Source organism: Miniopterus schreibersii (genome assembly GCF_964146895.1).
Source record: "Miniopterus schreibersii genome assembly, chromosome: 15".
Classification (NCBI taxonomy): Eukaryota; Metazoa; Chordata; class Mammalia; order Chiroptera; family Miniopteridae; genus Miniopterus; species Miniopterus schreibersii.
Genome location: NC_138115.1, coordinates 21,237,942 through 21,265,331, shown reverse-complemented (window position 1 = coordinate 21,265,331; position 27,390 = coordinate 21,237,942). Strand labels below are relative to the sequence as shown.

The 27,390-nt window shown below is 44.7% G+C and overlaps 1 protein-coding gene across 1 annotated transcript in view; it reads right to left on the bottom strand.

The window, feature by feature from the left end:
- Positions 1-27,390, bottom strand: part of IRAK2 (interleukin 1 receptor associated kinase 2) — a 52,734-nt gene that overhangs the window by 6,500 nt on the left and 18,844 nt on the right. Inside the window, exons 3-10 of the mRNA XM_081159935.1 lie at positions 20,937-21,080; positions 14,983-15,071; positions 13,410-13,604; positions 13,251-13,315; positions 12,117-12,231; positions 10,167-10,276; positions 8,430-8,625; positions 5,093-5,155 (exon numbers count right to left, since the gene is read on the bottom strand). Coding sequence (XP_081016061.1) covers positions 5,093-5,155; positions 8,430-8,625; positions 10,167-10,276; positions 12,117-12,231; positions 13,251-13,315; positions 13,410-13,604; positions 14,983-15,071; positions 20,937-21,080 — 977 coding nt within the window. The remainder of the gene's footprint in view (positions 1-5,092; positions 5,156-8,429; positions 8,626-10,166; positions 10,277-12,116; positions 12,232-13,250; positions 13,316-13,409; positions 13,605-14,982; positions 15,072-20,936; positions 21,081-27,390) is intronic.

The following is a 27,390-nucleotide window of genomic DNA, read 5'->3' as shown; positions in this document are numbered from 1 at the left end:
GTAAATGACATAATGCATCTAAAGCATAAAGTGTAATACTTGACACAGTAAACATTCAATAAGACTATCACTCGTCTTAGTGATAATAATTCATAGAATAATAGCTAACCTATCATTTATATAGTACTCACTACATGCTGAGCACTTACATTAATAATTTAATCTTATTAGCAATCACAGAGACAACCTCTTACAATATCAAATAAACATTTTAGGATGTAGGATTCTCACTCACAAGGGTAGAAACTTTACCTTATTCACGTTTGTATCTCCTGCACCAAGAACAGTGCCTGGCACATAGAAAGAGCCTTGTAAATGTTTTCACAAATTGTACATACTAACATAGTTTCATCTTTCAATTTTTATGTTATTTTATTTTATTTTAGTTAAACATATCTTTATTGATTTCAAAGAGAGGAAAGAAGAGAGAGAAACATCAATGATGAGAGAGTCATTGATCAGCTGTCTCCTGCATGCCCCCCACTGGGGATCGAGCCCACAACCCAGGCATGGGCCCTGACCGGGAATCGAACCTCGATCTCCCAGATCATAGGTCGATGCTCAACCACTGAACCATGCCAGGTGGACAATTTTATTATTTTTAATGGAAGTTATTCATTAAATATAAAACTAAATTAATCTTTATTGGTTCATACAGCTTTTCATAGAAATGCATTTACAATTTAGAAAAAAAGATTACCAGAGATTATCAGACATGGGCTGTGATATGTATCAAAAACAAAACAAGAGTCCTCATTCTGCCTCAGTTTCCCCATCCAGAAAATAGGTTGCATGAGGATCCAATAATACCTAAATGCCTGACCCCATCAGGAACTGAATGCCTACAGACTAAAAACCTCTTGCTGGCAAGGGTTGCATTTTTTTATACCCTTTTAAAATGTTTCTCTCTTTAAAAAGCATAACGGGCCCTAGCCAGTCTGGCTCAGTGATTAGAGCGTCATCCCATGGACTGAAGGGTCTCGGGTTCGATTCTGGTCAAGGGCACGAATCTGGGTTGCAGGCTTGATCTGGGCTCATTCAAGAGACAACCAATCAATGTCTCTCTCTCACGTCGATGTTTCTCTCTCTCTCACCCTCTCCCACTTCCACTCTCTCTGAAAAGCAATGAAAAAAAATATCCTTGGACGAGTATTAAAATATAAATACATTTTTTAAAAAGCGTAACGGTGTTTAAAGTTGATAAATCAACAAATAACAGTAGAAGCATATTATTTACAGATATGGAGGTGTCCATTGTCTGAAACAGAAGCAGAAAGTGTTCAAGAAACTGTTCTTGCCCTGAAAGAACAATGGATGTAGATGTTCACCACTTGACTACCCCAGTGAAATCATGGACCTCATCTAGCAACAGTGATCAGGAGAAGCTAAGAACAGTCAGTGGTGGCAGGGTGACAGGGGAACTTAGTAACGGAGGGAATCAGCAAGTCCGAACCCACTGATGAAGCTTAGCACTGAAAATGGGACGATTTGCTATGTGCCTTGTGTTGTGAAGCTACAGGAAGCACACGGCACCATCTAGGAAGCAGCACTGACCATGAATCTAACCAAGCCTCTAGAGCTGACTACTAGTGTACAGGAAACATGAGGAATAGAGAAACAAGGACACCACAAGGACGCAATCACCAAAAGCTGCAGAGTCTGTAGGACAAATGACCCACTTTCTGCAGAAATACAATGATGCACAGAAAGAAAGGGGGGGAGGGGTGCAGTCAGAGAATAAAAATGTCTTAAAAAACATAACCAAAGGCAAATGTAGACTTTGTTTGGATCTGGTTTCAAACAAACCAACTTTTAAAAAGCCATTTTTGAGATGATTTTGGAAGTCTAAATATGGAATGGGTTATTAAATAATATTTTAAAATTTAGAAAACTATTGTATGGGTGCAACATAATAGCTGGAATTTGCTTTAAAGTACATACACACAAAGTTTGGGGGATGCAAAGAAATAGAAAAGCATGATGTTGATAATTGATGGGATGGATAAACCAATATTTTCTTTACATTTGAAACTGTCATAATAAAAAGGGCTTTTAAGCAGCAGCCATGCCTACCTTGAGAGTATTATGCTAAGTGAAATAGACAAAGACAAATACCATACGATTTCACTTACATGTGGACTCGAAAGAACAATATAAATGAACAAACAAAACAGAAACAGACCCATAGATGCAGAGAACAAAGTGATGGTTGCCAGAGGGGAGGGGGTTTGGGAGCTGGAAGTAGTTACAGAAAAGTCACTGAGATGCAAAGTACAGTATAGGGAATATAGTCATAACATTGTAATAACTGTGTGGTGGCAGGTGGGTACTGGAAATATCAGGGGAATACTTTATAAAGTATATGATTATCTAACCACTATGCTGTACACCTGAAACTCACACATAATAATATTGAATATAAAAAATATATACTTTTGGTTAAATAAAAAAAAATTAAAATAAAGTTAAAAAAAGGAACAAAGAAAAAGTGGCCATCTCTGAAAGCCAGCATACCAAAAGTGTGAATTATACCCCAAATTAACGCATATGTCCAGACTGAGATCCCCACACAAAGCTCCCTAGCAGGTTTATTTGTAAGAGTCAAAAACTGGAAACACCCCAAATGTCCATCAACAGGTAAGTGGACAAATGGTGGCATATCCATGCAATGGAACACCACTCAGCAAAAAGAGAAATGAGCCATAGGCACAAGGAACATGGCTGTATCTCAGAATAACTGTGCTGAGTGGAAAAAGCCAGTCAGCAAAAGAGCACGCATGGTATGACTTCATTTATACGAAACTTCAGATCATGGAATCTTTTGTACAGTGACAGAAAGCAGATCAGTGGCTGTAGGGGATGGGGTGAGGGGAGGATTCAAAGGAGAAGAGGTAACTTCTAGAGTCACGACCACATTCGTTATCTTGATTTGGTGACAATGTCACAGATGTACACATATGTCAAAATTTATCATATGCTTTATCCTCATTATTTACAAATATTTATAAACTTATATGCATAAAGTTATTTATACATAACATCATGGTATTCTACTGTGTGAATGATTACATCGTAATTTCTTTAACCACCTCAAAATTAATAGTTACGTATTTCACTTGTTTGCAGTGCTTCACAATCATAAATAATGCTACAAGCATCCTTGCCCATCCTTGTCTTTCCTCACTTGTGTGTGTTTCCCTAGTGCACAAGTGGAACTGCTGCATCAGGGGGTACACACATTTTAAATTTTGATGGAAACCACCTAATTCCCTCTGAAAACAGTGTCCATGAACACTTCCCCGAGTGTGGAGGAGAGGCCCGTGCCCTCCCACCCTGGGCCACACCAGGGGTCAGCAGCTTTCATCTCTGACTCCAATCTTGATGACATGCACAATCTTAACAGGAGATAATGAGAGACCATGTTTGGGTCAAGAAGTGAAAGAAACTGGATTTTAAAAATATATATATTGCTCGGCCATCATGGCTCAGTGATTGATCCAGGAGATCAAGGTTCGATTCCCAGTCAGGGCACAGGTCTGGGTTGCAGACTCGATCCCCAGCAGAGGGTGTGCAGGAGGCAGCCGATCAATGAGTCCCTCTCATCATTGATATTTCTATCTCTTTCTCTCTCCCCCTTCCTCTCTGAAATCAATAAAAACATATTTAAGTATATATATACACATATACATATATATATTGATTCCAGAGAGAGGAAGGGAGGGGGTAGGGAGAAAGAGAGAGAAACATTGATGTGCGAGAGAAACATTAATTGGTTGCCTCCTGCACATGCCCCAACTGAGATCAAACCCGAAACCTGGGCATGTACCCTGGCCAGGAATCAAACCCACCACCTTTGGGTGTACAAGACGACACTCCAACCAATTGAGCCACAGGGGCCAGGGTGAAACTAGATTTTTTAATAAGCAGTATCCTTTACATTTTTAGAAACCATTAACAAAAAGAACCTTCTAGCAAATTTCACATAAGTGTCTCCAAAGCCTCTTTCTCCTGTGACATTCACCCAGGGAGCCCCAGATGACTGCTGAGAAATGCATCTCGAGAAAACTGTCAGGAGATGAGAAACTGCCCAAACCACCCCAACCACATCCGAGGTACCCAAACTGGCCTCTTTGCAGTATCTGGAGCTCGGTGCCCACAAGGCACCGACAAGTTGTGACTTTCTGTGTATAGGAGAGGACTTCAGCTCTCCACTCTAAAGCTCAGGGAATTCTTTTGGGGCCCAGTCACAAAAAAGCCAGCTGTTCCAATGGCCTCAACATCAAGTCAGAAAAGGGACTCCCCTCTCAAACTGATGAGGAGGACCAGAGCTTACACAGAATTTAGAACTCTGCCAAAGACATGGGTTCAAATCCCAGTTTGACCACTGATCTCACTGAGGAGCATGAGACAAGTCTCTTAACCTTGGCCTTACTATTCTCATCTGTAAAATGGGGATGATGATAATACTGAATTCGTATGGTTGGACTGCCATGAGAATTAAAGTCAAGAGTGTCGGGGTTGAGAACTCAGGATCTGCAATCCAGAAGACCTGACTCAGAATTCCAACTCTGACAATTAGTACAGCTGAGATTTCAGGCAAATCTTAGAGCCTGCTTTCCTCACCTATTGATGAACATAATGCCTCTATCAATCTCACAGGGATTCTGAGATGATTTAGAAAGATAATTTATGGAAAGTGCCAAACAGAGTCAAGCAGCTGTGGTGTTATATTTTTGAAATGACACTATGTATATATGATAGTTCTGTGAACCAACCAAATATTGAATTTATTATAGAAACCTATTTAAAAGGGCTGAAATTAACTTTAACCAATTTGAGGACAAACCCTATTTGATTGCCTGACGTGTAGAGAAAAGAAATGAGTTTCCCCTAAACATTCTAAATTCTATTATCATAAAAAAGTAATTGTTGGCTGGCAGATAGGGGTGGGAGATTAAAGGTACTCGGAACAAATGCAAATCAAACCCCGGACTGAGGCCTCATTAGCATCTGTAAAATGGGTACCCTCCTGACCCCTCATAGCTGTGAGGCCCAAATGCACCACCCAGCCAGAAGTGACTGGTTCCCTTACCAGGTAAACTGGGTTTCGGTCATTGTCCATCGCAGGGATGCCAGTGAGGACCTCAGCTAACACCTGTAGAGAATATGGAGTTAGCTCAGTTCACACATTCATGCACAAGGTCAAGTGGAAGATTCTGGCCAAGAGAGAAGATTCTTCTTGGTAACAAAGTCTGAGCTCTAGGCCTGGCTCTGCCATTTGCCAGCACAGACACATGCCCAAAATCTGGCACAGGAAAATATCAATATACTTCCTCTAACCAAACATGCAACCCAGTGCTTGTAGAAGGTTTGAATTAATTGATAGCAAGGCAGAGAGGATGGAAACCAAATGAGTGTGTATTACCATCAATTATATATATATTTGTACATGTACACACACATATACATTATATGTATACATACATAAACTATACGCACATATACATACAGGGTAGGGCAAAAGCAGGCTTACAGTTCTTCATATGGAAAATAATACAGTAATTAATAAATATAAGAATAAACTCTGTGTCTCACAACTATAAACCTACTTTTGCCCCACCCAGTAAAATATACACACATTATATATACACATACATATATCTCTATAATTATCTACATACACACATACACACGCACACACTATATTTTAAAGATAATTTCATTTAAAAACCCATCAGAAATGGTAAACAGGCATTGCTACGTCTATCTCAGGAAAGAGGAACCATGTGCAGTTATGTCCTCTACGCAGAAAATCTCGGCAACATCTATAGCATGTTTCACCCATATGCCTTTATTAACATTATCTGTTCATTAATTCATCCACCCACAAAAGGAGCACAGACCTGAGCCAGTGTAAGCCACCATAAAATCGGCAAACCGTGGTATGTGTCTTAGTAAAGGGGAAGACTCCTTTGAACAGGAATTCTCCACAGAGATAACAGCATGGTGGTTAAGGACTCTACAGTCAGACAGGCCTGTGTTCAAATTCTGATTTTGTTCCTTTTGTGTGCAAGGGATCTCTGGGCAAGTAACTAAAATGAGCCTGTGTCCTCTGGTAAATGAGGATCTAGCAGTAGTGAATATAAAGGCGTGAGTACCCCACCCTTCGTGTCAAATCTCTCTTCCACAACCCCTCTAGAAGCAACTCATAATAGGTTCCCATTTACTGCCAAGAAATCCTCCACTCCAAAGGGCCCACTGGGTGAATAACAGACTGGCAGTGGCCAGGAGGGGGCAGCAGCAGGAACCCCTGCAGCCAGCTGACAGGAGGCCTTTGAAAAGAGACTCCCCACCAGCACCTGCCAGAAAGAAAAGGGGAAAAAAGAAACATTTCCTCTGCCTCTTCCACATGGCAAGCTCTGTGCTAGGCCTTTCAGAGGTCATTTAGTGCTCACCACAAACAAACAAAAAACACAGAAATGCAGCATTCCCTATAAGAGAAGCCAAAGTTCAAAATCATACTGTTAGTCAATGGCAGGACTAAGAAAAAGTGCAGGGAGCCAGTGGGCACTGAATGAATGAGTGAATGAATGAATGAGGAAGTCAATTGTTACACTAAGAGCTGAATTAAAAAGTCAAGAGTAAACAGAAATCAGGAATGAGGCTGTGAAGGCAGGAATAATAAACCACTATATTAATCTCCATATGTATCATTACCTCCCCCCATTTTACAGAGGGCAAAACTGAAGCCCAGAGTTATAGGTGATATACTCTAGAGGTCATATGGCTGAGAGTAACTGAGCTGGGACCCAAATCATGCTCTTAAGCTCTGCACTACAGTGCCTGGTGATTTTGGGGTTGTCTCACCAGGTCTTAAAAGAGCAGGAGCCTCGATGAGCCCTGCTGAGCTTCACTGAGCCACTCAGTGGGCTGACAGGAGAAAGGAAATCAGAAGAGCTGATGAGCTGGCAGACAGAAAGAAGCAGAATCCGACATGTGGATGTCGGGCTGAGGGCAGAAGGTGACTCACGGGGAGGGCATTAGTAGGAGAGGTGGACAGACAGGAGATTGTGGTCACAGGAAGGAAGTGCAGAGTTTGAGGCTGGAGAGGAAGAGAAGGGGAAGGTCCAGAATACAGCTGTTTGCTCTTGGCAGAGGTCAACCAGACACTGTCACTTTTCTCAGCCAGCATTTCCCAGGCAGGGTTCCATGGGACACGGGTGCTGAGAGATACTAAGAAAACAAGGTTCAATTATCAAATTAATTTGGGAAACACAGCATACTATTTGCCCAGCTGTGCTAAATTGATCAGATTAAAGGCTCATTATCATATTAAAGGCTCTGATTAATTTTGTGGTAAAGAAACCTACTTCCTGTTTGGCTCAGTGGTTATGGAGAATCACCCTGTGGACTGAAGGGTCCTGGGTTCAATTCCGGCCAAGGGCACGTACCTCGGTTGCAGGCTCAATCCCTGGCCCTGGTCGGGGCGCATGCCAGAGGCAACCAATCGATGAGTCTTTCTCACATCGGTGTTTCTCTCTCTCTCCCTTCCACCCTCTCTCCCTTTCACTCTCTCTCTCTTCCATTCTCTCTGAAAGGCAATGGAAAATATCCTCAGGTGAGGTTTAAAAACGAAAAGAAATCTGCTTGACTTTGTTTAATCCAGATTTCTCAAACCTACTGGGCCACAAAACCTTTAAACGCACCAAACCTACAGAGATCTCAAGGAATTGGTGTTCTGTAGGAATATACACTGGAGACTGCTATTTTCAGACCAAGAGCTGCTGGGGGAGGGCTTGTGTTTTAGTTACATTTGTAGTCTACACAAATTCTACACACAATAAGGACAGACGGGATGGTGGCGAGGATGAGTAGATGGACAGTGAATGAATGGGTGGCTGTTGGATGGACAGATGGATGGGGGGAAGGATGGATGGATGAATGAGTGCCAAATGAATGATTGGATAGATGATTGGAAAAATAGGTGGACAGATGGACAAAAAAGATGGATGAACAAACAAGGACAAACACAATTGGAGAGAAAATTAGACGGTTGGCTGGATGGGAATCAGGGAAGTCAGGAGATGATATCTGTAGTCTACTATAATCTGGACACTTATGAGTGGCTTTACTTCAAGTGTTGGCAGATTTTTTTCTTTAACAGGCTAGATAGTAAATATCTTAGGCTTTGTGGGCCACAAACCAAGAGTCTGTCACATATCCTTCTTTGTTTTTTAAAATTGTTATTATTCGATCTTTTATAAATGTAAAAACTATTCTTAGTTATAGGCCATACATAATAGGCCATGAACCACTTTGCCAACCCCTACTGTACTTTGATGTAACATATCTATGAGCCTCTATTAAAACCTGTGCTTACAAAGGAGCTATGGAATGGACAAATGTCTCAGAGAGAAGGAAACTCTTACTATTCCACAGCTGAAGATGTCCACTCGCTTTGTCAGCTGCCCCACCTTGATGAAATCTTCTGGCAAATATGCAGCTGAGGCCTGGAAAAGGTGGGTCTTCATCATGGTATATTTTGACCTTTTACTGTCAGGACAGAGGTGAGCCCTTGGATGAGCCAGCATGGGGGTGAAGTTTTGATCTAACAAAACATTGGAGCTGTGAAAAAAAAAGCAGAGAGAACCTTCTCATTTGGGGCTGGAAAAGAAGAGGTTGCCATGAGACCCTTTTGGGAAGCAACTTAACACTGAGCAGTGTCGGCAGCAGCAAGTTAAGGTCACTGAAGACCCTCAACATGGAGTTCCTGAGTGAGTTCTGAAAGGGGAGCCCACTCCCACAAGCAAATGGGGATGGAGCTAAGATTAATCCTGCTGCCTCAGGAATGGCATTTGGGATAGTCAAAGAGGTACAGCCTGATCCCCACAGATGTCCACCCAGATCAACCTCAGCTGGCATAGCCCATAGGCTGTGTTGGCTCAGTCCCTTCCAAAGCTGTTCAGACCCCCCAGCTCTGGCCCAGGTGACTCAAGTCTAAATACCAACATCCTTTGTGGCTGAACCTGCCCAGATCATAGGAAACAAGAGCAATAAAAATATTCTTGAACCTAATCATCTAAACCACAGGAGTGAACTCTGAGAAAGTACTCCAAAGGGGAGGGGGGACAAAAAACTCAGCTACATGTATACGAATATTCACTGTAGAACTAACCCTCTAATAATTTTTTTCTAAAGTAGACACCAATTCTAATGTCCACTGTTAGGAGTGGGTAAGTAAATTATGGGCCATCTCTGCAATGGAAGACTAAGAAGTCACTGGAAATGATGATATGCAATGTGGGGAAATGTTTACCATGTTTAAGTGAAGGGGGGGAAGAGAATATAAATTGGAAATCAGGTAGCAGTGCTACCTTAGGGCTAAGACTTCTCATATGGGCAGGGGCTGAAAAAAGGAAGAGAAAAATGGGGGTCAACTGATGAGTCAGGGCGGTGAGCCAGGACAACCTCAAAACCTTTCATTTCCTTTCTTGCTATTACTGTTGTTTGTGCAACCAAATAAGAATAGTGGGGAGAGAAGATGAAAGGCTTTCCCTTGCCAAATGGAGAGAGGACTCTGGGGAAGTGTGGGTTCTATGGTTTCGAGCTCAGTTTTGCCAAATTCTCTGGTATCTTCTGGAATCTCTCCCCATGCTGACAGTCCCTAGATGGGAACTCTTGCTCTTGGATGTTTGGGAGCATGATCTCTGGGGTGCACGCTAACCTGCAGTAAGCCTCCCTAACCCAAGTTGCTTTCACCAACAGGTATACAAGCGGGGAGCAGGTTTCCAAGAAGACCCTGAGCACAGAGCTCAAAATCCCAGGGGACTTGGCAGACATAGCTCAAACTTCAAGGACCAGGTGCAGACCAGCTGGCTGGGTGGAAAATAAAATACATCATGGGTCTGGGGTGCTTGGTGGGAAAACACCAGCTCAGAAAGACAAATGTGGTGACAGGTAGGCAGTTCATGCTGACAGCAATCAGGAACACTGATTTTTGAGGGTGTTACAAAGAAAGTGAGACCCAGGGGAGGCAAAGTGGGGAGAGAAAAGCAAAGAGAAGAGAGGCGGGGGGGGGGGGGGGGGAGGAAGGGTTATCCTGAAATGTGGGTCTGTCTCATCCCTACAGCCTGAGCCCTTGGTGGGGTCCAGCCCACCAATCTCACCTCTTGATGTTGCTGTGGATGATCTCCAGGCTGTGAAGGTGCTCCACAGCACGAAGCAGCCCTGAGAAGATGCTGATGCGCTGGGGCCAGAGGAGGGGGTCTGAGCCACCCTAAGAGAAAGAAAAGGAAGGGAAACAGTGACACCTGTGCCTTTTAAAGTCTCAATGGCAGGGTCCTGGGCTCCTGTCTCTCCTTCAGCCCTTCCTGTCCTCTGCAACAGGGCTTGACCCGCATGGTTTACTGGCAGGGTACCAGTTTGGACAGCAGGCAGATCTAGGTGTAAATCCCACCTCAGACATGCACTAGCTGTGTGACTTTGGAAAAGACACTCAGTCTCTGAGCCTTGCTTTCTTCGGATTAAAATGGAAATGTTAATCCCTATGTTTTAGGGTTGTTGTAAGGATTCAAAGAAGTATATGGTATGTCCCTAGGATAGTGCCTGCCACACAGCGGGTGCTCAACAAACAGCAGCTATTTTTATCATGACTATTACAGTGGCAGCTCTGGAATTTTTCTCTAGGCGGGGCTGGTTGGGAGAAAAGCTAGGGAGCTTGTGTTGGGACATCAGGCACATGGGCCTTATGCCCATTTTATGTATATTTGGGGAGACTTCATAAGGGATGATGGAAATTGTAGGGTGTGCTAAAGTCCACTACCTTTCCCCAAGTGCTACCACTGCTGTTCTAAGACTGAATCTCCAAGCTAAATCACCACTTATTTTTTCAAGCCTTGTCTTAGATCCCACATCCTCTAAGAACTGTCCTTGCTAATTGATTTCTTCTCAAAAACTCTGAAATATGGAGCCACATGAAGCCAGTTTAAACCCTAGCCCTGACACTTGTCAGCTGTGTTTCCTTTGGGCAAGTCACTTTGCCTCTGTGTGCCAGATACTCCTCTTTTGGAAAATGGAAAAAACCTGTTAGGTTGTGGTAAGGCCTGGAGGAGACATGTGTAAAGCCCTTGTCACAGTGTCCTGCACTCAGGAAGAGCTCAGCAAAGCTAATGATCATTATTTTACCATGAATAACTGCTTTATCTGTTCCCTGCCAAAGGAAGTAATAACTCTGTGTGGAATAACTTTTTTCCCTCTGTTTGAGGATTTTATGGGAGGGATGTTTGCTTTAAAAATTGTAATTTTAGCCCAGACAGTGTGGCTCAGTGGTTGAGCATCGACCTATGAACCAGGAGGTCACGGTTCAATTCATGGTCCGGGCACATTCCATGCCTGGGTTTCGGGCTCCAACCTCACTAGGGGGCGTGCAGGAGGCAGTCGATCGATGACTCATCATTGACGTTTCTCTCTCTCCCTCTCCCTTCCTCTCTCTGAAATCAATAAAAAAAATTTTTTTTAATTGTAATTTTATCACTTCTCAGCCTTTTGGCTAAGATTAAAAATGTAAAAATTATAATTTTAGTAAGTATTACACTCACAGGGCATAATATGCAAAAGGCATAAAGAGACGTGCAGTAAAAGTTTCCTTCCCATCCTGTGCCACAACTACCAAGTTCCCCTCCCCGAGGGCAGCCAAGGCACCGTTTTCTTATATCTTTCCAGAGATATATTCCAGAAATACACAAGCAGGTGGGTATATATTAGAATAACATTTTAAAATAAAATTTTGCCTTCACTTTTTCATACTCTGTATCTCTTAATTCTTTTTGTTGTTCTATTGCATTGGCTATCACCTCCAGAACAATGTTGAATAAAATTAGTGTCATGGGATACCTTTGTCTTACTCTTGACTTAAATGAAATGCCTCTTGTCAAATAAACTTTTTATAGGATTTTACCTGAGATGTTTAGCTAGATCTTATTTATTCTGGGCCAACTTCTCCTGAAGGGCCTCTCTGAATGGCCCCTTCCTCTCTGGACCCCTATGTGTCCTTAACCCTTGATTCTCTAACTGGGTGCTGCCTGGTCCTGTTCTCTGACCATGACCCAGCCTCTTACCTGGCACCGGAGTCTGTCCTGTAAAGAACCATTTGCCATGTAGGGGTAGATCAAGCTGTAAAACTGTTTTCCAGTGCAGACACCCAGCAGAGGTAAGACATTGGGGTGGCAGCATCTGAAATCAGGCATTGGGGCAGAGGTAAGGAGTCAGATAGAAGGAGTAATCAAAGACTGCTCCAATTCCTCACCTCCCACACTTCTTCTGCCCTCTCCACTGCCCTGAGGGCCCAGCACCAGGGTAGAAAGATGAAAACGGCACGCCTTCAAGGAGCTAGAAGTCAAGTTGCTTGAACTTATCCTGCCTTCCTGCTCTGCAACAGATGACACCTTAACCACCCCATCTTCCACAAACAGAGGCTTAGAGACTAAGCAATTTGCCAAGGTTACAACAAGCAAGCAGTAAAGCCAGGATAAGATTGCAGGTCTGTTTGACTCTGAGGACCAGCGCTCTTCTCCCAAATCCTCTTCTGCTGGGTTCTAAGTCACCAGTCCCTCCTTACTCTCCTCCTACCTCTCTGACCACTCTTTCTTGGCCTTGTTCACTAAGGTCCTCCTCTTTCATCTCCCTCTGAAACCTGAATCTCTCAGGCTGGGCTAATCATCCTGTATGACAAGCTGCTCCTCTAGATATCTGCCACCTCTATGAGGAACGCTCCCAAATCTCATGCTCTAGGTGAACAATCTAGACTCTGCAAGTCCCAAACCCACTTCTCCCCCCAGATATTATTTCAGCAAAGGGCACCACCATCCATCCAATTTCCTAGAAACCTTACCTCCCCCATCTAATTAGTCACCATTCACTATCATAAGTAGTTTCAAAATGTCCCTTTCATTCCCCCGTCCTCTGCCTTGGGTGAGATCACCATAACTATTATAATGGCCTCCTGCCTGACCCCTCTGCTCTCTTCCACTCCCCCCAGGCCATCCTACTTCACAATTTTCACACTCATTAAAGTTATTTACACACCACTCTCCCCACTGGGAGAGTGGTGTGTAACATTACAGTGTTCTTATAAGGATAAAATGAGTTTATAAACACAGGGCGCTTAAAACATGCCTGCCACATAGGAAGCTTTATGGAAGGGTTAGCTGTCATCATTATTAAACAAAGTTTTTCCCATAGGGGAGGCTCACCTATGACAAATTCGTATCTCTGCTTGGAAGAATTTTTCAATCGATACTGGACCTGAGCTGGCCATCTGCGGGAAAAGACACTGAAACATTAAAACCCAGCCTCACCCATGCAGCGCCCCCCCACCCACACACACACACTAGAAACCAAGAAGTGCTTGCCTCTCTGAGCTTCTTGAAGACGAAGGGCGTGCCCTGCCTCTGTCCTCTGTAGATGTCAGCAAAGGTCCCCTCACTGATTTTGTGGGTTTGGTTAAAGTTATCGGTTGCCTGAACCACGTCTACCTCACTCCAGAAAAGACTGTCTCCAGCCAGGCTCAGAAGTGTTTCTTGCTTAGGAATGGAGGTGCTGAAATCCTGGGGGTTCAGAGGAGAGACAGAGATTAATATGGAGTTAATATGGAAAATATTATTTTCCCCAACCTCAAAGATCTTAGAACACCAGAACTGAAAGGGTAGAAGGGATCATCTTATCTAGTGAGGAGGAATAATAAAAAGGACATAAACAGGGCCAGCTCAAATCCCAGCTCTGCCCCTAATTTGCTCTGTGACCTTGGACAAGTTACTTAACTTCTCTGAACATTAATTGTATCAGCAAAAATGAACATAACAATCTTCCCCTGGAGGGAAATTTTGAAGATTAACTAAAATGTATTTTTGTTCATTTGTTTTTGTTGGTTTTCAGTTTACCTTTTTTGTTGTTTTTCAATTTACAAACGTAAGCACCAAGGGGGTCAAAGAGCTGAGGTGAGATCACACAACTGGTCAATGACTAAGCTAGTGCCCCTGGTCCTATACATGGTATGCATGCTGGGAAGCAGGATATAGATTCACATAACCAAACATGATTTTATTTATTTATTGTTTTTATTGATTTTTTTAGAGAGGAAGGGGGAGAGAGATAGAAACTTCGATTGGCTGCCTCCTGCACGCCCAGCCTTCAACCTGGGCATGTGAAAAGCAGCTCTGCTTCACTTCCCTGCTTTTTAAATTTTTTTATTTATTTATTTTTTATTGGTTTCAGAGAGAGAGAGGAAGGGAGAGGGAGAGAGAGATAGAAACATTAATGATGAGAGTCATTGATCGCTGCCTCCTGAATGCCCCCTGCTGGGAATCGAGCCCTAAACCCAGGCATGTGCCTTGACCGGAAATCGGACTGTGATCTCCCGGATCCTAGGCTGATGCTCAACCGCTGAGCCATGCCGGCCAGGCAGGCAATCACTTACCTTCTTAAAAATAGGTACACATAGCCCGGCTGGGCCAGGAGTGGCTCAGCGGTTGAGCATCAACCTATGATCCAGGAGATCGCAGTTCGATTCCCAGTCAAGGGCACATACTGGGTTGCAAGTTCGATCCCCGGGAGCGGTTGGAATGTGTGTGGGAGGCAACCAATGTGTGTCTCTCACATCGATGATTCTCTCTCTCTCTCCCCCTCCCTTCCACTCTCTCTAAAATTCAATGGCAAAAATGTCCTTGAGTGAGGTTTAACAAACAAACAAAAATGTATATTCACTAGTGCACCACTCCCCCTCCACTCCAACCCCACCCCAGCTGTATCGACTACCAATACTTACTGTCTTAGAAACTCAGAGTAATTCAATGAGTCTTTCTCCTCCTGATCCCCCCCCCCCGACCCCACCCCTAACCCCCAAACTGGTCTCAGGGAATAAATGCATTACAGTTTTGAGAAAGAGTGACACAAACTGGGGATATGGCTTTCAAATGGGGGATTTACCTTTGAATCAGATGAAGCAGGAGGGTCAGTTTTTAAGGAAGGGGCATCTTCAGGAGGAGGCAGGAGGCTGGCTCTGGCTGGAGCAGGCCCTGGAAAGAAGGGACTGTGGGTCAGAAAGTGGCCCGCTTGAGGAAAGAGGGAGAGGGTCCCTGTCAGTCCCCAGACGAAGCCAGTCTCTGATTACTGTCAATAATAATGGCTGCTATTTCCTGACACCCCCAGGCACCAGCCTACACAACCCTCATGTGTTACCTAAATGAGTCCTTATGACAACCCAATGGATTGGTCCTATAAATGATCCCCATTTCGCAGGTGGAGAAACAGAGGCACAGGAGGTGGCCACTTGCCCAGGCCCACATAGTAAGTGGCAGAGCCAGCCTTCAAATGGAATGTCATCTATGTGACATCCAGCCCCTACACTGTCACACCTCCCTCAAAAGGATCAGAGAACACAGGAAAATAAGCTACGAAGCCTGCCTTCCACCATGGCAGGAAAGGAAATCCCCAGCCTCTAAGGTCAGAAGCAGGAGAGGCTGGACGTCACAGTTGGGAGGTCAAGGAGGGTTTCACAGAGGAAGGAGCATTTGACCTGGGCCTGAACTATGGGGAAAAGTTTCTGACAAGTGGGTATGAGCAAGAAGGGCATTGAGGCAGTGGAACCAGCATGTGTGGAGGAAAGCCCAGGTGTGCGGTAAATATTCCAGGCAATTAGCAAACACTGACATCATGCCAGGGACGGTTCTAAATGCCTCACTGTGATAACTCACTTAACCCTCACAACAATCCTAGAAGATAGGTACCATTATCATCTATTCTTTACAGATGCTAAAAAAGAGGCCTCTGAGTAACTGGGGGCCGGCCCTTCCAAGGGCACCTTGACCCCAGCGTTACCAGTCAAATTCACCTGCTGCCCCGTATTTCTGGTTTACGACATCAGGAAAGGAGTGATTAATCTGGACCTTTGGCCATAAGAAGTAATTCAGAAGACTGAAAATAGTACCTGGGTGAAACTACAATCAGCCTTGCTAAACTATTAGCCCAGGCAGCTGATAAAACTTATCTGATAGGAAGCCTGAGGCTCTTTCATCCCTGCAGCCTGCAGAGCCCAACAAGAGGGTCACCCTAAGCCTCTCTCTTGGGTCTGCTGCTGCTTCTAGAGTCGTTAGGGGTTTTTTTGTTTTTGTTTTTTCACATTTTCCAGCATTGGCTATATTTGAAAGAACTACACTTGAGAAGGTACCATGTTTGCACACCCACACTGCATCAGAGAACCCCAGAATGGGGCACTACGAATACACACGCACACGCACACACAGAGATCCTCTCAGTCCACCAGTGCACTATAACTGTAAACTGAGCTTCGGGGTAAGAGCTATAGCTCAGACACTGGAAGGAAACCTTTGGCAAATCTGGATTAACTAATCCAGATTCAAAATAAAAAAATAAAACCAGCAATGTGCTGCAGACCAGCGGCTGGCTGCATAACTGAGAACGCCTAGGCTGCTGCTCACTCAAATCCATCCCCCATCCGCACCCAGGCCAAGCTTCCCAACTGGCTCCCACCTCCCCCCAGTGATGGAGTGCAGAAGGGAGGCTAAGGGGAGACTCCGGACTCTCATGGCGACTCTAGTCTCCCCAAGGACACCCCTGAGCCTGCCTTAGACTGCAAGCAGGACACTCCTACCCAACCTCCCAACCCCCAGCCTTGCCCAGCTCCTTCCACATTTTCTCCCAGGCATTTGTCCTATGAAAATCCTTGTGTGTTCATCTTGGCTTCTGCTCCACAGATGACTGGGAATACAGGTGCCCCCTGGCCAGCAGTGCAGGGACCCTGACTTGCAGAAGGTCCCCCTGCTGCTGCTGCTCCTGTGATGGAGTCTCCACCCTTGCCCTGCCTCCTCTTGGCCTCTGCCCAGTACCCTTGGCCTGTCGCATTCACCCATCTCCTAGACATTGGCCATGCCTGTGTCACTGAGTTACCTGATGTTTTTCTTTCAGTGCACGTTAATCCACATACGTACTATGTATTTAGCTTTGAAATCTCTATTTTTTTTGTGCATGTGATATATATTTTTTCTAACACCCATGTTCTCACATGCCACTGGGTATACAGGCTCCACATTCTAGGAACCGGTGCTCCAGGCCAACTCGATGGTGCCCCAGCCCCTCTCCTTGACCCAGTGCTGGCCTCTGAGCAGAGCTGCACACATGGTCCCTTGCCCTCTTTCTTTGCCCTGTGACTCCAAGGTCAGCACTGGCCTCACACAACCAGGGTTTTCTGGTCTGACTTGATGCCTGGAGTTCACTCTGAGGGCTGCACCAGGTCTCAGGTTGGGATGATCACTGAGATCTGCTCTTGTGACTAGTTGGAGGAGTGGCAGAGTCTATCCCTCTGTTTTTGTAAAAAAATAAAAAGGGATGAGATTTGGGCCACTATAGCAAGGCTGACACATCAGATAAGAACTAGTCCTTGCTTTGTAAATTCGAATAGAAGGACTGGGTCAGGGAAGTCACTGGGCAATATAAATGTCATTTCCAAAACACTACAAGTTAACCCTTTGTATGCTAAAACTTTTACCAAAAAAAAAGAACATTTCCTATAAAAATCTTTCTAGAATGTCTGTTTTCCCAAGCCAAATGCAACAGATCCCGTCCTGCTACATTGTACCATTGTGGGCCTGAGCATAGAACACACCTCATCTGGGGTTTTCTGTATCCTGCTCTGTGGCCAGCAGTGGGTCTGTTTATAAGACAGAACTGGGCTCAAGTCCTGGCTCTAACATTATTAAAAGTTGACTTTGGGTGAATTATGCTTTATTTCTTTAGCTTTCTCAAATGTAAAAAGATCATTAATAGTCCATTCCTTGTAGAGTTCTTGTCCAGATTAAGAGAGGTGACAGTTATACAACACAAAGATCAGTCTCTGTCTGGTATGTGTGTGTGCAGTACCAAGGCTGGGAAAACTCTGTGTAGAATAAGAGTAAACAGATTCTTATTGACAGCCCAGTGGCCTCTCCTATAGCTAAGGCTTTGTGAGTTATTTCAGCAACTCAGAGCCCTTTTCTCTGAATTCTGGCTTTGAGAATTTAATGAGGTGCTCAAAACCTGTTCATAGTTCACCTGCTCAAGTATTTCCCTCTTCCAAGTCTCTGCCCCACTTCCTCTCCACCTACTGCAACGGGTTCAGTATATACAGGGGTGAAGATGTGGGTTCTAGCCCTGGCCCTGGCTGGCGGGCGTGGCTCAGTTGGTTGGAGAGTCTTCCTGTACACCAAAAGGGGGGTTCCAGCCCCTGGTTGGGGCTCATGTGGGAGGCAACCAATCAATGTTTCTCTCTCACATCGATGTTTCTCTCCCTTCCTCTCTCTAAAAAAATCAATTAAAAAAAAAAAAGTGGGCTCTGGAACCCACCTGGGCAGAATCCTGACCCCACCACTCATACAGCCGGGAAACTGTGGCAGGTTGTTCACCCTTCCCCAGCTATCAAGGTTGGGGGTGGGAGTGGGAAAAACAGGGGCCCCCACCTCCTGGTTGTCAGTGTGATTCACAAGGCACTAACTAGAAGCTCCCAGCCCAGTGTCTCCTGCACACAGGCAGTCATTGCTCCCACCTGTCATGCCCTGCCCAGCTACTGCTGCCTCCGCGTTCTCCACTCCTACAAGATAATCGATCAGCTTGAACACTGGGGCCCAAAGGAAGCTTGAGGCTTTCCCCAGAGAGGACAAGCTTTGGATTATTTGACTATATTAATGATTACGCTCTTATTTTCAGTTTTTGCAAAGATAAACAACCGACTTCCTGTCTCTGTCTATGGATTGTATTTACCGTCTCGACCTGCCAGAGCACATGTGTTTCTGAGGGCCATTCAAGAAAGTGAATGGTGCAAAGGCTGGCAGAAACATATGATGCTTGTTTTTGCAGTCACCTAGATGAGGAACAGCAGAAGCGGCTACATTTGTAACCTCCTCCACCCTGACCAGCACTCCCCCAGAATTTCACTATTTCATTACTATGTTTCCCACTGACCATCAACCAGTATCACATTTACTTTATGACTATTTCCCCTTATCTTTAATTGCTAATCTAAGATATGCATGTTTGTTCTTTAGCCACAGGAAATAACTCAGACTCCTTGGCCTAGAATTAATTTTCCAGACTTGACCTATCTGGGGTATCTGGAAATTTCCTAACATCAGCACACTTTTTTTTTTAAATAATTTTGAGAGAGAGAGAAAAGCATCGATGTGATAGTGAAACATCGATGGGCCACCTCCTACACATCTGCTACCAGGGACCTGAAACCTGGGCATTTGCCTTGACCAGGAATCAAACTGATGACCTTTCGGTGCACAGGAAGGTGCCCAACCAACTGAGCCACACTAGTCAGGGTGACATCAGCTAACATTTAATGAGCACTTACATGACAACCCTGTGGTGTGATTCCTTACCACAACAAAATGACGTAGGTTCTATTATTATGCCCATATTTTGTTTGTTTTTACCCTCACCTGAGGATATTTTTTCCATTAATTTTCAGAGAGAGTGGAAGGGAGGGAAGAGGGGGAGAGAGGGAGAGAAACACTGATGTGAGAGAGACACATCAATTGGTTGCCTCCCGCATGAGCCCCTGACCAGGGCCCGGGATCAAACCTGCAACCGACGTGCCCTTGACCAGGAATCAAACCCAAGAACCTTCAGTCCACAGGGTGACGCTCTAACCACTGAGCCAAACCAGCCAGGGCCATTATGCCCATTTTATAGATAACGAAACTGAGGCACAGAGAGGCTAAACAATTCTGCTAGTAAGTGGCAGAGTTGGAATTCAAATGTGGGTCTGTCTAATGCAAAAGCCTATGCATGTTCCTCTCAGCCCATGCTGACCTTGGCTTCAGGATCCACATTAATGAACTGAGGTTTCACGGATTTGGGATCTTTGGCTCAGCACTCAGGAGGCTGCAACAGAGTGGAAGGGAGGCTGGGCTCCAGGGAAGAGGAGATGAGAATGGAGATGTGGGCATGAGCAGCAGTTTCCCTCAGGGAAGTTATTGCTGGCTGAGTCTTTCCATCACTTGGCAAACTGTCCCTGAGCCCTTTCCTGGGCACAAGGGAATGGAGACAAATCTGAAGTTGTCTGAAAGGCTTTGGGATAGCAGTGTGTGCAGAGGTTAGGGAAATAAGTGTTCAAATTACACTGCTCAGACGCTACTTCCTACTCGTGCGACCTTGAGCAAATCACTTTCCTTCTCAGTGCTTCAGGTGCCATAGAACAAAGTACAATATCTGTGACTGGCAAAGAGGAGGAAGGTGGCAGGGCAGGTAGCACCCCACCACATGGCTGTGAGGGCCAGGCCCTGGACAAGCCACAGGTCTGTGGAGAACAGACAGAGAGGTTCATTAGGCTCCTAGCCTGGGCCTGCATGCAGCTGTGATGGGGGCTAGGAAAACCACAGGTAAAATTTCTGGCCCTGAGTATATGACCCTGGAAGGCTGTTTAACTCTCTGCCCTTTAGTTTTCTCATCTGTGAAATGGGGATAATCACAGTACCTAACTCATAGCTAAGGAGGATTCAATAAGTTAACATACCTGAAATGCTTAGAACAGTGTCTGGCACACAGAAATGTACTGAGTTATTTCTCTCTCTAAAAATGGTTTTAAAAAATGGTATATATTCTTTTATTATCTGATTTTTTTCAGTTTTTTTACTTAATATATCATAAGCTTGTTTCCATGCATGTATACATATCCAAATCATTGTTAACAGCATTGTTATGTTAATAATTTAACAGTATTGTTTTGCTAACAGTATTATTGTAATGACCTTCTGTCATTAATTTTACCATGCTCACTGTTGTTTCTAATTTTTTGCTACTGTATACTGAGCTGAATATCCTTATAGATAAATCATTTCCTTAAATTTTTTTTAAATAAAAAAATTTAATTTAATTAAAAATACCTGGGCCCAAAAAGGCAGCTGGCCTCACGGGCTGCCCCTTCTGTTCACCTTTGGTGTCTCTTACAAAAGCTGCCCAGGGCTTTCCTGGCTTCGCCGTATCCGGGAAGTCTGGGACAGAAGGCTCAATTTCAGGAACCGGTTTCCCTGAAACAGGTAAAACGGAAGAAAGTCATTCAGTGAAGTAGAATAGCCATCCAGAGGCTGGTCTAGTCCAGGCTCTGCCTCAAATTCCCAGTGTACCCCAGCAAGTTCTTTCGCTCTTTGAGCCTTGGCCTCTCCATCTGTAAAATGTAGTAGTTGGACATGACAATCTCCTGTGACAGGTCCAGCTCTGACATTCTGAGTCTGCACACGGGGCTTCTAATTCTATTAGCTGTGCCCCCTGGCCAGGAGGCTCAGTTGATTAGAAAGTCATCCTGTACACCAAAAGTTGTATTCTCGGTCAGGGCATATACCTAGGTTTAGGGTTTCATCCTGGTCAGGATGAGTACAGTTTGCTTCTCTCTTTCTCTCCCCACCCCCTTCTTCTCCCTAACATATCCTCTAGTGAGGATTATTTTTAAATTTTTAATCCAGTAGCTATGTGACCTTAGACAAGTCACTTTCCTTCCCAGGGCCTGTTTCCTCACCTATAAAATGGAGATAATGATAATTAATATCTGATTGCCTATCTCACAGATTGTTGGGAGGGGGATATGATAACACAGACAAGAAAGGGCTCTGTAAACTATACATTTCCCTGAGCACATGAGGAAGTTAAAGATATCCATCCTGCTAAGTCCCTAGTCAAGCCCCTAAATATAAAATTTCTGGCTAGTCCTACAGCTTCCCCTTCCACAAGCAGTGGAAACATATGCATCCTTCCCTGTTTTATAGATGGGGACCCTGAAAATAGCAGCTATGTCAACTGAGTACCAACTATGCCACACCCAGGCCCAGCTTTGCATACATAAAATTCTCGCAAGGATTTTCCATTTCATCTCTGTTAGAGGAAGCTGAGGCCTGAGCAGGTTAAGTGGCTTCCCTAAGATCACACAGGTTGGCAGACAGGGCTGGCCAAAGGAGCCTGGGTGGAGGTCACCTGCCTTCTGGAGAGTAATCATTTCCTTTTTGCCTCCATTTGGGAAACCCCAAGGTACTGTGAGGATGTGTGTACACTGGCTTCCACCCAGTTCTGAGACTACTCCATGGGAAGCAGCTTCCTCCACTGCTGCCCTGGTGTCATCTCTCCCTGCTGACTGCTGCCTCCAGCTCGGAAGCCTTCAGATCCCTCCCCAGGCTGCATCTTACCAAAATACAGATCTGGCCTCATCACTCCCCTACTTAAAGCCTTTATGACACCATCATCCGGATAAAGAACACACTCTTCACCCAACTCCTTATATCTCCCGTTGCCTTGCAGATCAAATCCAAATTCTGCAGCCCTGCATTCAAGGCCCCTCACTCTCTGGTGGTTTGCAGTAGACCCATATTTGAGAACCACAAAAATGGGGGCACTAAAGTCCCAAGGAAGACTTCTGACTTGTTAACTCACACCTGCATCATGAGGTGGGGCTGGGACAAACCGCCTCCAGCCTTTGAGTCCCCAGTAACAGCATTCATTCCAACAGGTAAACTGTGTCTCTTCACAAAACTGATTGTTACAGTAGAGCCAAGCTCTTCAAACACAAGCTTAGGGACTAGAACGATATTAATGAGGCCTAAATGCATGGCACTACGCTTGTATGGCACTACACTTGTATGGCACCAAGCAGATCTATTTGACTTTCACAACAATCTCCAGTAGTTAACAATTATCTGCATTACCTTTCTTTTTTAAGCACATGGAGGCTCCCAGAGGCAAAATGATTTCTCCGTGAATCAAACAGCTGATGAGATTCAAACCTAGGGCTGGTTCACTGTCCCCTCCCATTGGCCAGGGTAGAACTACTCAAATACCAAGGTCATTACCATCACCTGCAGATGGCACTGCCCCTGAGCCCGGCCTGCTGAAAAGCAGGAAAACCGGGTGGGGACTTGTGAAGAAAGGCCAGAGGGAATGCACAGAAGTAACAGAAGACTGAATGGGGAAAAAGCAGCTTTTCCCTTTATTGTCACTGATATGTTATTCTTTTAAATAAACTATCTTATAAAAGACACAGAGTTTAGCCTTTTAGCGTTCAGGCCCTGGAATGGAAACCAACCAGTTTCAACACCTCCCAGCTGTTTACTTTGGACACTTTTCACGAGAACTAAGAGACAACCCTGCGTGTCAAAGGCTTAGCTCAAAAGGCGGAACTGCTTCACTGTTGCTGTTCTATTTATAAGATATTGGTCAGCTCTTCAACAACCCACGCACTGAGTACAGAGTAGGGTGGGAGTCTTCATTTTCATTTAACAGGACTCTAAATTGTTTACACTTTTTTTTTTTTCCAGTTTTATTATATTGATTTTTTAAATTATGGTAAAATACATGTAACGTAAGTGTACCATCGTAACCATTTTTAAGTGTTTAGTTCAGTGGCATTAAGTACATTCACACTGTTCTGCAACCATCACCACCATCCATCTCCAGAGCTTTTCCATCTTTCCAGACTGAAATTCTGGCCACATCAAACACTACTCCCCACTCCCCCTCCCCCAGCCCCTGGCAACCACCATTGAACTTTCTGTCTTTATGACTACTCTGTCATTTGACTACTCATTTAAAAAAAGTTTTTAAGTAAATGAGATTATATTTGTGTATGAGGCAAAAAGGCAGAGGTGGCTCCTCTGTGCGAGATCAGCCCCAGCCTGGCTCCAGCTCCCCTCATGCTGGGCTGGCCAGGCCTGCTGGTGAAGGGGACCCCAGACTGCCATTTCTTGCAGAGCCAGGCCACAATGGTAATAGCTGCTCCCCACTGCATCGACTTCCTGCAGGGCCCACCTGCACCCCTAACTGCCTATGGCTCCAGAAGAAGCACCTTCCCCCTTCTAGAGGTCTGCCTGAGCCTATCTCCACATCAGTCAAACAGGGCTAAGGACAACCTTCCTGGCCTGACCTAACTTCAGTGTCCTATTTCTGTTGATTCTGTTTCCCTTTTTGCACAGGTCTTTGCTTTTCAGTCAAGACACATGTGGCAGAACACTGAGGCTGCCAGCCCATTTATGGCTGACCTCTACGGCCTCTACCCACGGGGAACATAAAAGGCTTTATCATGTTTTCATCCTAAAGAGAGTCCAGTTTTTCTCTTGTTTTTCTTGTTCCTTCTCAGTGACATGCAGTGGCCTACAGCTGGCACAGTGGGTCATGGGCAAGCATGCGGGAATGTGGAGGTTCACACAGGAAAGAACGCCCTGTGGCACCAGCAGAGGCCGTAGCCTGTGGCTGAGGCTGTCAGCCCCTTTCAGACTGACTAGTCACACTTCCAGGGCCACACCCACAGAACTCAGCTGACAAGAACCCCACGTCAGTCCTCAGTCCCCAAGTAACAATCTGATGAGAGGTTCTGGTTTCCTGTGAAACCCCCATTTCAGCAAGCTGTGGTTTTCAGATGTCTTTTAGATGCAGACAATAAATAAGATGTTTAAACATCTTCATTTCTACTCTTGAGTTGCTGACACCTGATCTGAGCTGAAAGGTACAGAGCAGGCCTTTTCTTGCCTCTTTTCCCACCATCAAAACCAGAAGAGGGAGAAAGTGTGGCTTATATGCTCTTTGTGCCTGGAAACCAGGTGTCTGATCGCTGGGCAGATACAACACCCACTCTACCAGGCTGGTACAGCAGAGTGCCATGGAAATAAAAATAGAACCTCAAGGGCAGGACTGGGTAAAGGAAGCCAAAGTGTTCATGAGAAAGGGTGGTGACCAGCTTCAAATCTCTTTGAGTTTCCTGTCTGTGAAGGTCAAGCCGGTTATATCATTACTATGACTGATGAGTAGGAGCAGCCTCAGGCTTCCAGGACAACATTCTTTTCCCCCTGGGATTATAATCTCAAAAAGATTCCACACAAAGTTGATTCTGCAGTATGATAAAATCCAAAAATATAAATTGCGCCCAGCCGGGCATGGCTCAGCGGTTGAGCGTCGACCTAGGATCCAAGCGATCAGGGTTCGATTCCCGGTCAGGGCACATGCCCGGGTTGCAGGCTAGCTGATCAATGACTCTCTCATCATTGATGTTTCTCTCTCTCTCCCTCTCCTTTCCTCTCTCTGAAATCAATAAAGATACATTTAATATATATAAAAATTGCGATAAAAAAAATAGAACCGAGGTGCCCTGTGCAGTGTGGCTCAGTTGGTCAGAGCACCAAAATGTCTCCGGTTTGATTCCCAGTCAGGGCACACACCCAGGTTGCAGGTTCGACATCCGATTGGGATGCATATGGGGCGCAACCAACCGACGTTTCTCACATCAATGGTTCTCTTTTTTTTTTTTTTTTAAATATATCTTTATTGATTTCAGAGCAAGGAAAGGAGAGGGAGAGAGAGAGAGACATCAATGATGAGAGAGTCATTGATCAAGCCCTCAACCCGGGCATGTGCCCTGACCAGGAATCAAACCCCAATCGCCTGGATCCTAGGTCGACGCTCAACCACTGAGCCACGCCAGGCTGGGCTGGTTCTCTCTCTCTTTCTCTCCCTTCCTCTCTCTCTAAAATCAATAAGAGCATGTCCTCGGGGAAAGATTAAAAAATAAATAAATAAATAGAACCAAGGCCCTGGCCAGGTAGCTCAGTTGGTTAGAGGGCCGTCCCAATACACCAAGGTTGCGGGTTCAATCCCCAGTCAGGGCACATACAAGAAGCAACCAATGAATGCATAAATGAGTGAAGCAACCAATTGATGTTTCTCTCCCTCTCTCTTCCTCTCTCTTTCCTACTCTCTAAAATCAATCAATACATTTTTTTTTTAAAAAAGAGTAGAACCTAGAGTAAGTGTAGGGAAGCTCCCATTTCCAGATCCAGCCTCTAAAATTCCTAAAGTGCCCAAGAGCAAACTTCTTAATCCTCTGAGCTTCATTTGTATTTTCTGTGGAGCCAGAATAAAAATACAGGACTACCCCAGGACTTAGTAGGACAAGATATGTAAAGCAGCTGGCCCAAGGCCAGGGTACAAACTATACCAACGGTCATCCTCTGTCCTCTCCCCCTGCCCAAATGGCACAGAAAAAGAACCTCTGATCCCCACGTTACGGTCTTTAAGGGAAGCATTTGGGGTGGACCCCCAGGGATAGGGAGGGGATGCCAGTGATGAAAGTAACAGCTTTGGTGGCTGCGGGTGCTGACTGGTTGCCTATCAGTTCTCAGACCAAGTACATCAGAGTCTGGATGTTTCTGAAAGTTCCCTAGATAATGAGGGTTGATTTTCAGGTACCAGGGGACAGAGGCATCTCTATGTGCCCACTTTGAGGTTCACAAGAGGTGACGGGCCTGACTTCTGTTCCTCTCTGCTTTGTATTTTCAGGATATCTCACACTCTCTAAGGAGCATGAGTCACACCGCAGAGCTGAATGAACTCACAGCAAAGCACGCCAGCAGGCTGCCAACCAGTTATGCAGGCCACAGTCAGGCTTGCTGGCACGGTAACCTTTCTAAGTCTCATCTGGCAAATGAGACAAGGAACTGTACCCTGACCCGAGAGGTGCCATGATGAAATAAGGAAGTGCTCCACTGTTACAAGCTGCTGGTCTTTCTTACCATTGTTATCATGATCATCCCTGACTCTAGGTCAGGCTTTGTCCTAACGCTTTCCTATACACATGGCCTATTTAATTCAGGTAACAGCTCTGGGGAAAAGGCCCAATTGCTCTCTCTGCTTTATACCTCAATAAGCTGAAACCTTATTTATATTTAAATATTTATATATTAATATTAATATTAATAAATAAATTTATATATTAAATTTAGCTGAATCCTAAATTTATATTTAAATTTACTTATTTATATTTTGTTTACTTATACCCCACTTCCTTCAGTTGAAAGGTTTATGCATGGTGGGCCCTTGGCAGAGGGGTCTGGGGTCTCCTCCCCGGCTGCCTAGGAACATTTAACACAGTAGCAAATCCAAGTAACACACACGTGAGCAGAGGGGACTGTAGCTGCTGACAAGTCTTTCCTCTGTGGGCACATTCTGGAAATCCCCCCCATCCTTCACAGCCCTCAAGTTAAACAGTGATGTAATATTTATACTTTTTTTTTTATTCTTCAGCTGACTCAGATGGTTGAAATGAATCCCTTCTAGAACAAATGAAAGTGATTCAGCCATAACTAAAGAACCCTGGTGCTTGTTAGTCAGACATAACTTTCTAGGCCCTTTCTTTTCTTTTCCTAATCCCTGGGTTTGACCTTCCTAGGCATCTAAAGTCTCCACCACCACACACTCACCCCCTACTCAAAATTACCAATTCAAACTAAACACAAAATTAGGCAAATCTGAGGGCATGACTTGTTTTCCTAATCACTCTCTCGTGCTCTGGTTCTCCAATGGACCAGT